This window comes from Mastomys coucha, unplaced genomic scaffold (genome assembly GCF_008632895.1).
Source record: "Mastomys coucha isolate ucsf_1 unplaced genomic scaffold, UCSF_Mcou_1 pScaffold14, whole genome shotgun sequence".
Taxonomy (NCBI): Eukaryota; Metazoa; Chordata; class Mammalia; order Rodentia; family Muridae; genus Mastomys; species Mastomys coucha.
The window spans coordinates 133,504,592-133,514,760 of record NW_022196896.1 but is presented as its reverse complement, the minus strand read 5'-3'; the positions used below and the strand labels follow the sequence as shown (position 1 = coordinate 133,514,760).

General features: G+C 48.1%; 1 protein-coding gene across 1 annotated transcript; it reads right to left on the bottom strand.

Annotated features, from left to right (window-relative positions):
- Window positions 1-2,018: 2,018 nt before the first annotated feature.
- Window positions 2,019-9,744, bottom strand: Tmem200c (transmembrane protein 200C). Its single transcript, XM_031368655.1, has 2 exons — window positions 9,278-9,744; window positions 2,019-6,515 (listed from the first exon to the last, which is right to left on the bottom strand). The coding sequence occupies exon 2, from the start codon at window positions 6,416-6,418 to the stop codon at window positions 4,511-4,513; it is 1,908 nt and encodes a 635-aa protein (XP_031224515.1). The 5' UTR covers window positions 6,419-6,515; window positions 9,278-9,744; the 3' UTR covers window positions 2,019-4,510.
- Between the last annotated feature and the right edge of the window lie 425 nt (window positions 9,745-10,169).

Here is a 10,169-nt window from a genome sequence, read left to right as displayed (position 1 = left end):
CTGGTAACTCCTGCAATGCTTCAGTCCTGGCTGAACCCAGTTCTAGCCCTGTGCTTTTCTGATATCATGATGGCCAGGTGGAACACAGTAAATATTAGTTTTCTCTGTTTGTTTGTTTGTTTGTTTGTTTGTTTTTGGCCTTTGGAGAATGGTGGGAAGCTGACTGAAGTTATATTGTCCAATTTGTGGAGACTTAATCTTAAAAAGCATATAAATATGCATTAAAAATTAACTTCATTTTCAAGATTAAAAAAAAAAAACCCTCAAAAACAAGTTCCTTAGAGAGGAGCAGTCTTAGAACACATTCTGAGCTGTAGTCATTAAAGAACTTAGCATAACTTCAAATTTTAATCCTTGAATTTAGCACCTCCAAAAATATAAATCTCCTTCTATACAAAACAGAGCCAGCAACTATTATGCATACATTTTATTTGTTTTGAATGAGGAAAATATCTACTGTATGCTACATTTATTCATACAAGACCTTACTTATAAATTAAAGGGAAGTAACTTTCTAAATGTCTTGGCAAAATACCATATAATTAGAACACAAGTTTATATACTGATTTCATATTGATATTGTAAGGGGGTTTTTGCTTTAAGACCTTCAGCTTGGAAAATTTAAAAATTCATGGTTTTGAGAAATCCACAGTGACTAAAAATCAACAGCGGACATGTCTGTATGGACTAAGCACTTGATCTTGATCCCAGGCTTCTGATAGACAGGCTGTGACCTCAGAAGCTCACTGGGTTCTCGGATGTGCCAAGCTTCAGTAAGCGCACAGGGAACAAATGGCAACCAAATGTAGTGATGGGTTTTGGGCACTCGGCCACCGTTACGTAACACCACGGTCCTGTGCCACAAGGAGTCCACATCCTTGCTCAAGGCTTAGCTTCTGAAGATCTATTTTCTCTAATATACCTAAGTTATTAAGGCTTCTTTATACAATAACTCTGTCTCTGTCCCTAACAACTGGGTAATAAATTTAGACTACTAATTACTTTTCTGAATTTTGCTTATATAACAGTGCTTAACATTTACTGAAATTTTTGTGTGCCAAGAATTGTTCTAAGTCCTTTAAGTGTATTAGTTTATTTAGCCCTCCCTTGAATAATTAATCCTATGAGTCAAATGCTATTATTATTGCTATTTAACAGACTGAGAAACCCAGGCAGTGTTATGTAAGACCTGGAAGTCACACTTTGGGCCACTGTACTCTACTGATTACACATTTTTTTTTTTAAACCTAAAATTATTCTGTGAATAAAAAAAAAAAAGGAGCCCATACGAAATAAGTGTACTTAGCAGTTGATACCATTAGGAAATGAAACTAATGAAGTGGTCACAGCACTGCCCATATGCCAAACCTGATACGAGCACTTCCTAGGTAGATTAAGCCTGCTTTTATTCCTACTGTACAGCAAGGGAAACTGAGAGGACAGAGGCAGAGGAGTTCCGTGCAGGGCACTGGCTCACTCACTCAGTACAGGGCAGAAATTCAAAGGGAGAGGAAACCAACCCTGCTAGTCACTGTACACAGCCTAGCACCTTACTTCTGCCACTGCTGCTCTGCTCTGAACAGGTTGATGTGCTCTTTCTAAATCTCCAAAGCTGCATTCATTATAAATACAAGGTGGGAATTCCATGGTCAGGAAAGTCATTTCAAGTATTCTTACTGATTGGGTCCAAAGATCTCTGAAAACTTACATAAATTCATAGATATGCTATTTGTTGCCCTAAAACACAAGCTTTAATTTTTTTCTCTGCATTACTAGCATTTTTATGCACATATCTATGAGTAGTCCTGCAAGAACACTTAATAGGAAGTAAAGAAGAAAAGATTGAAATAGTCTCCAGAATTTCTAATCACACCCCACCATTCACCCCACCAGCAGGTTTAAGTCTTTGTAAAACCTTTACAATTTTCTAGCTCTATAGCTCTGGGCAAGTATTCCACTGTCTGTTCAGGCTGTTTCTCTGTGTACAGGAAGTAGAGCTCTCACGAAGGTTCATTGGCCTATATAGGAAGGTGGTAGATAAATACATGGGCTATAGTAAACAGTGAGAAAAAACTAGCATTGTTATTGCAGATTTATTCTCTATAGTTGTTAAGGCTGTGAATTATCACAGGGCCTACAGAGGAGTACTTGATATTGAGCTAGGTTAGGTTGCTTAAGGATTTAACTTCAGGAGACCTCTATATGGAATTAACACGGGCAATTAGTGTTTACATAGCATGATCCAAATAATTAACCCATCAGTATCAATAACTGTAGTCACTCAGTCAGTTAAGCTGAATTTTCTGGTTTGCAAGGCAAATTTTTATTCTTCCTAACCCTCCTTAGTTAAGCTAAGAGAGAATAACTTTATAATTTGCTATATTTCCTGAGGACTGGAAGCAGCACTGAGGAATATCCAGGCTGATTTTAACTTTTAAATAACATACCCCTTAACAGTAGAAGAAGAAACAATGGGGAGGGGGAGCTGTACTTGTCTCTCTTATCTGCTAGAAACTCACTTTTGCTTTATAGAAAGGTACAATAAATTAATCCAGAGATTCAAGTTACTAGCTTAATGTGTATAGTTTGAGGAAACATTGGGTCCATTTAAATTTTATTACAGAAAGTTGTATGGAAGTTTATGGGGCCTATCATTCTTTGTTGAGTTGTATGTACAAATATAAGATTGTATCCAGCATAAACCCAATACCCTGAATTTAAGTTAAGCTCTAAGAGCTGAAGGGGATCACAGAGATTACATCATTCACCAGAGGCCCAAAAGGATTAAGAGATTTGTCTGTGGTTCTGCAGATAATGAATAACCACCCCAGATTGCAGAAGCCCGGGGTGGGGCTTCTGCCACAGCTGGCAGAAGATACATCACCATGGTAGACAGAATGACAATAGCCCCTGTGTTAAATTGTATCTCTTCAGAAAGTCTACAAGAGGCTCTGCTCTAACCCTGGTTCATGCTCTCCCTCTCTGCTGTGTAGTAGCTTCCCTTAGAGCTATGTGGGTCTTGTTAACTTCATCTTACAGATCTGATGGCAGAAGTCTATTTGTATGCCATTAAGAGCTCCAGAGCTAGCAAATGCTGTAAGTTCCTTCTATCTCAAATCCATATACCTTCTGCAGCATGGTGTGAGGGGCCATACAAGCACATCTGTCACTAGGTTTTCTTTAAAAGCAGTGTTTTTTCTCAAGCCATGAGTCTCAGGTCACACTCCAAAAAAGAGGGAACAGAACAAATTGTTTTGTTTTCTGGTCTTGAAAATTGGCTGACTGACAGAATGTGAACTATTTCAGAATTATTATAACATGACTATGTGGCTTATGTCAGCTATAGGTACAGAACCATGGGCCCCAAAGCAAAATCAAATAGAGAAACATTTGTGGATAAGAAGGGAGATTTTAAGCCTGGCAATGTAAATTGAACTTTAGGTTAACTACAAGTATTATATTATTCAAAGTTTCATTCTATGTAAAAAAGAAATCCGTAAGGGTCACATGCTTGCCTTTGTCTTCAAGTTAAAAACATACGGGAAATGGTTTGGCTGGCCCACTCAGACCTTCACAGATGACCCTCTGTCACTCTGGGAGGTGACTACAGTCTTAGCAGACAAATAGTATATTTAGGAGAGAAATTGCTAGGGGCTTCCTGGGCTCTAGAATCACAAGTTCTTAAGCAAAATGAGGCAATATTATGTTTAACTGTTTGGAAACTTTTTATTAAAAAAGGCTTTAAATATTAATGTTATTTTCCATACAAGTGTGATAATACTCAGTAACACATGGTGTACTTGGTCTTGTGAGTTTACGAATGTAACAATCCAGTGTAGTTGCTGGCGCCCTCCGGTCGGTCTTCACATACCCTGGTAGCAAAATTCAAATATCCTTTTAAAAAATAGAATCCTTTGGACAGCTGTAGATCAGAGTGGGGTGAGGCAAGGGAGCCCTCTCTCCCGAATACTCATGCTTTGGGCTTTGACTCCACCTAGAAAGTTCAATTCTGACAGAACTGACAAAAAAATTCTTCTAGGCTCTGCACGAGGGTGGAAATAAAAAGCTTGTCATTCATTTACAAGCAGCTATGGACGAAGTCAGCAGCAGAGTACAGGAGCGAGGGAAGTTGGGCAGGGGCGGGCAAAGAAAAATAGGAGTAAAGTACAGAGTTACTCTCAAAAATATATTATTTTGATCCTAAGAAAATTAAGAGAATTTCATCTAATGAACTAGATTGTGATCTTTTAATACATTTGGTTTTCATCGAACATACAATCACCATCGGACATAAAAAGACGACTTTGTTTCTTTAAAAAAAATTGCTTGAATTATCTACAGGAATCTTGTGAACGTAATTCAAGGATAACATTCTGCAGCTCTTTGGATATTGAATGGTTTCCTCGGACCTGTCCACAGGAGAATCGGGATAGGGTGGGGGCTTTTAATGCAGAGAGGTTCCAGTGGGACTCTACCCGCGAGTCTCTTTTCCCTGTCCCGCTCGCTCTTCCTAGTTGGAAGACTTTTCCAGTTCAGGGTCTTCTACTCCTGGGGTGTGAGACCTGGAAATCAGGAAGAGTTTCTCCTTGTTTGTAAACTGCCTCTGCACAGACAGAGGCTCTGCCCTAGTTGGATCTGGACTGGGACCCTCCGGGGAGCTGTGCTCGGTACTGGGATCTGTGACGTCCTCACAGTCCAGCCTTTTTCTGGCCACCACATCCACGACCGACTCTACTGAGGTGTCAGCCTCCCTTAGGGGGGTGTAGCCCTTATTGCTGCTGGACTGGTCATCCGACTGAGAACTGTGGGAATCCCGCCGGACACGGGGCGAGTCCTCCGGGCGCAGAGGGAGGGAGGGCGTGGCGGCTGTACCAGGGAGGCCGGAGGAGTCCAGGTTCTCTGTGCTCGAGGAGGGTAGGGGATCGGGCGATGGTGGCGCCCGGTAGTCCGGGAGCCCACTAGTGCTGCGGCGCCGCCAGGCCGCGTACCTGCCGGTCCTGGGCAAGCGGCCGCCCTGCCCCCTGGCGGTGCGTGCTGTCGTCGCGCCCTCGGGCTCCCCAGGCTCGCAGGACGCCCAGCGCGCTCCGCCTTCGGCTCCCCGGAGGTCGGTCAGGCTCAGGTCCAGTTCTCCCCTGGGGAGATCCCGGGAGCCGCGTTCCCCGGGAGGCCTGTGCCAGCTGCAGCTAGCGTCCTCCGAGTCCCCGTCTCTATCCCGATCCCCCTGCAAGGGCAACAGGGCGAAGGCGCTCAGCGAGGAGCCCACGAGGGAGCTGGTGGTGCTCTGGCGCCCCCAACTCCCGGTTGGACTGCAGGGCGCTGGGCTACTGCCGCCGCTGGCAGCCGCGGTGACAGTGGCAGTGGCAGTGGCCGCAGCCACCGCGGCAACTGTGGTCCGGCGACGGCCAGCCCCACTGGAGCGCTCGCGGTAGATGCTGTACACGGCCTCAGTCAGACTCGGGGGCTCCCGGGGACAGCGCGGAGATGAAGCCAGGTCTGGCGGGGACCCTGCCTCGCGAGTCCCGCCGCCGCCTCCGCCCAGCCCTGTGGGGTGGGGCCATGAGCCCCTGGCCAACATTGCAGCAGCCCCGAACGCGTCCGCAGAGCCCGCGCAGCTGCCTGGCTTCAGCTCCAGGCCTCGGGACTGCACGTAGCTGAGAAAGCCATTGAGCGGCGCTGCCCCGGGGGGCACGGAGCCGGGGGCAGCCGCGGAGGAGGAAGCCGCAGCCGCGGCGGCCGCAGCTGCTGCTGCTGCCAGATCTTTGGCGCGGAGGCTGTGCACGTCGATGACAGTGGAATAGAGGTCCCGCAGGTTGATGATCTTGGTTTTCTTGTCCCTATTCTCATGGAGCACCGCGTTGGCGCAAATGAAGAGGAAGATGCCTATGCCCATGATGAGGGGCCCAAAGACCTTTAGCTTGTCTGAGTGCAAGTAGCCTGAGAAGATTCGGAAGAAGAAGCCCACCGATGTGGAGGAGGAAGAGGAAGAGGAAGAGGAGGTGGCTGCAGATCTTGCAGGAGGTGGACTCCTGGGTCCGCCCACAGAACTGGAGTTGAACCCCCCTGGGGTCCCAGAGTGGCTCTTGGCTGGGTTCTTGTTGCCATTGCTGCTGTTGCTGGAGGCCCCAATGCGATGGTTACTGCCCACAGGCAGTAACTGCTTGCTCCCACCTCTGTTGGCTGCGTTGGCTTTTGGCCAGTAGCCCACCACGGCCATGGCTATGCCCACCAACAGCACTAGGATCCCGCAAAGGGCAATGAGCCCCGAAATGGAGCACAGCTTCAGCTTGCCTTTCACCACCACCACGTCGTTTTTACGCCTCTTCTTGGCTTTCCTCTTACGCTTAGGGACCTGGCTGGGGGGCCGGAGAGGATCCTGCTTTCTCGCGGATATCCTCAGTAGGCCACCGGTGGCGATCATGATGAACTGGTGGAATGCAAGGCTAGCCCGTAGGGCTGCAGCTGAAGCTTGTGTGGGGGGAGCGCCAGCTGCCCACTAGCTGCTTGGTCACCTCCTCCTGCAGCAAAGCAGAGGAACACAGTCAGAGGGTGCTGGCTTGGCTGCTGCAACAGCCCAGTGCCAGGATTGCCCCTGCTCCTGGATGGAAATCCATGTGTGTCTCAACCCTCACCCCAAGGCCAAGAGCTGTGTACACAGACCAAAGATGGGGTTATGTTATGGAAGGAAAAGGTGGTTTGAACCAGTTTGAGAAAAGCTTCCCTCCCCACCCCCACCCCCATGTTTCCAAGAACCTCTCCATCTGATGGCTTCCTGGCCGGCAGCCAGTGGGAGTCCTGACATACTTGTAAATCCTGTGTATGTAGGGACTCCAAAGTAACGTTTGAGGACTTTCTTGGTCAGAGCCTTCCCCCACACCCCACCTCTGCCTCTCACTGCAATGGAAAAGTTTCCCAAAGGAGGGGCCTCTGGTGTGCCAGGCCTCTGAGCCAGGAAACTTACCCAAGTGGGGCCCAAAGTCACCAAACAGTTCTGAAAGTTACTACTGTATAAAAAGAAAGGAATTTCTTTCTCAAGATGAGAACAAAACGCCACGGACAGGGTGGCTGACTTCAGATGACTGACACCATTCATTGCCCAGAAAATCTCAGAGGTACCAACAACAAATCTTTCCATAAAGTTGCCTCTTGGCTACTCTGATCCTGGAGCAATAGGCGAGCAGAGCCCTCCCCTGTCCTCTCATCTCTACTTTGCAACATCTGGCCAGCTTCTTGGTATGGAATATTTCCTTTTAGGTAACTCTTATGTAACCCAGCTCTTCCTTCTGGCTTCCTCTTCTCCCCTGGAGGAACTCCCTTTAAAGGTATCTTGTGCTAGATTTCATCAGGGGATATGAGAAGTCCTCTGGAATCTCCCCAAGAAATATCTTTCTCTTGTGTGGGAAAATGACAATATTAGAAAATTCTGCCACAGTAGCTTTCTGACCCTTTATGAATATACCAACAGTATTCTACAGAAACCCAAGTGTTCACAAATGAATGGTCAGTTACCTAGGTAAAGCAGTCTACATAATGATGATTTATAGGATGGCATTTCCACAAATAAAAGCTGTTTTTTCCATCCTTTCTCAGGAGGTAATTTGGGGGGTGGGTGAGAGAGAGGAGGCAGCAACAGTGGCCTAGCTCTGGGGAGCTTGATGGGTTGTGGACTATAGAGTCTAAGCAGGGATAAGAACTGATGCCTGTGTGTGGTTATCTATCAAATGTTAAAATGTCAGTCCTGCTGGGTCTTCAGAGTACATTCTCTATGTTCCCTCCTATAACAGAGATGCTAAAAATTAAGGGCATTGTGTTGCACTTAAAGATACAGATGGCCATCACAGGCCTTTGGATATATATATATATATATATGTATATATATATATATTCCTTTCAAGACAGTCCATGTAGTAGAATAAATTATCCTTTGAAAATGTAAGTTATTTGGGTAGAATTTTGCTTGGTGCTTGAGTGAAGAGCTATGACCCTTGATTCCTTCCAGTTTATCAGTCTGGCTATGATCTTTTCTCGACATGGGCAAGCAAATGGCAGTCAGGTTTTTGTATTGTTTGCAAAAACAATATCTCTTTGGAACTTAGTTGGAATTCAGTAAAGACATCCTAAGTGTTTTAGGGAGGAGTCAAAGGTGAGACCACATCTGTAAACCTTTAAAATCTAGCTTTTTAAAAGGTCCTCTACCAGTAAGTATAAACACCAAATATATACAAGAGACTATCCCCATGTTTATACCTATTGTATGGTTGCAACATAAATTTTCCTGCTTTAGTTGAACTCTAGACTCCAGTGTCTTTAATAATCTTGAAGTCTGGATTGGCTTCAAAACACTTTAAGGTCTAGGCATTTTAAAAACAAAGCCAGCTTCAGCAGCCAGGGTGGCTCTCCGAAGAGCAATGGGAAGCTGTTTTGGTTGGATGTTGATCAGATGCCCCCAGGAGCTGGATGTCTTGGAGGAGGAAAGCTCACCTTTGAGTTCCTCCTCAGCAAGCTGGCTTTACATCCAGCGGAATATAAGGAAAGATGGAATAGATTTCAACAATGGTTTACAGAAGATATTTAAAATTAGTTTAATAGCTAGTAATTATTCCCTAGTTTATTATTCTTCCAGCTCTCTTGAAAGATGAACTCCTTTTTAGCATATTACGATCTGACACAGAATACTGACAGAGGTCAGGTGACACAGAAAAGCCCCCTTTGAAGCTTTCCTTAGACTTAATGAAGGAAAGCAAACTTAGCAGTGCATCTCTGCCTTCGCAACTGGCTGCCTGGCGCGAGTCCTGCCTTGGTTAAGGAATGGAGGATGGGGAAATCAAATGAGGGATGTCTAAAAATACAACTGCTTCCAAGAGAGAGAGATTCAAGTTCTCCGCTCATGATGGATAGAGCCCGGCACCAGAGACTTAGGGCCCCAGGTTGTGAGCGATGCTGTGCCCTGCACCCAACCCAGGTCCTCGACCCCCGGCCCCTGGCCCATAGGGCCGAGAGTCTCTTGCCCTTGCTTTGGTCTAGTCACATGAGTGCAGCAGCTCTGAGAGTCCGCCTCTGTAGTGAGGACTGGCTGGAGCGAAGTGAAGGCAATCCCCAACTCGCCTTTTCTGGGCAGCGCAGCCCTGGTAGCACGCCTGGGAGAACACCTGGCTCGGAACACGAGCCAAGGGGCCTGGGCTCGGGGACAGGAGGGCTAGTGAAGGGCGCTCGGAGGCCGGGGATTGACAGAAATGCTCAAAATGGAGGCACTCTAAGCAAACAATAATCTCTCACTTACCCAGGGAGACCGGGGCAGCTCGGGAGACACAAAGAACCATGGAGAAACTTTTCAGCCCGAGCCGACGGCGGAGCGCAGGGACAGCGCCCTGGAGACCCGGGCGCGAGCGCGGCTGGACTGCCCGGAGGGGACGAACCTGCGCCAGGGGCTCGCAGTCCCCTCGGGCGCGGTGGCGGGAGCCATTTCCAAGAGTTTCCAAGAAGTGTCAGGTCCTCCACATCCCGCGCGCCGCCTGGAGCCCTTCTTCCCTCGGGCTCGCCTCCTCAGCTGCCACGGTCCCCTCCCGCTGCGCACACTGCCGACCCTGCGGCCGCGCGCTCTCCAGCCCTGCGCCTCTTTTGTGTGGCTGCGGCGCGCCGGGTTCCGCCGGGTGGAGTTGAGCCCGCGGCGGCTGCTCCGGGCGGCCGGACTGGCGGCTGTTGCTAAGAGACCGGAGCCATGACACAGGGAAATTGCGGCAGGATGGCAGTCGGTACCCAGCCCGGCTTGGCTCTCAGGGGGGCACCCGCCCCCCGCCCCGCCCCCTCTATCCCCAGCCCCTCCCCCGCCTCCTCTCCAGCCTGCTGCCCGTCCCTTCGGAAGCGACTTGTCCCCCTTCCCAGGAGGGGTACCAGGGGAGACGACACCTGCACCGCGTGCTTGAACCAGGTCGGGGCGCGATCGCGTAAGGCAGGGTGCTGGACGACGCTGAATGGCCTTCGGCCTCAGCTGACAGCTTGGTTCTTTTTCTCCCAACTACCTGTGTGAGCACCAAGCCCAGGAGGATCCGGAGAAAAGCCAGCCTTTCCCAGGGAGTCCCCCATCATAATCTGAGTGATACTGTCCCTGAAGCCAGGGAGCAGTCTTCAGATCTCTGTTCCTTCTGCCTCCCTCCCCCCCCCCGCTCTCCTTT

Coding starts and splice junctions, on each gene's coding strand:
- Tmem200c (XM_031368655.1), bottom strand. CDS start 6,418: ATGATCGCCACCGGTGGCCTACTGAGGATATCCGCGAGAAAGCAGGAT.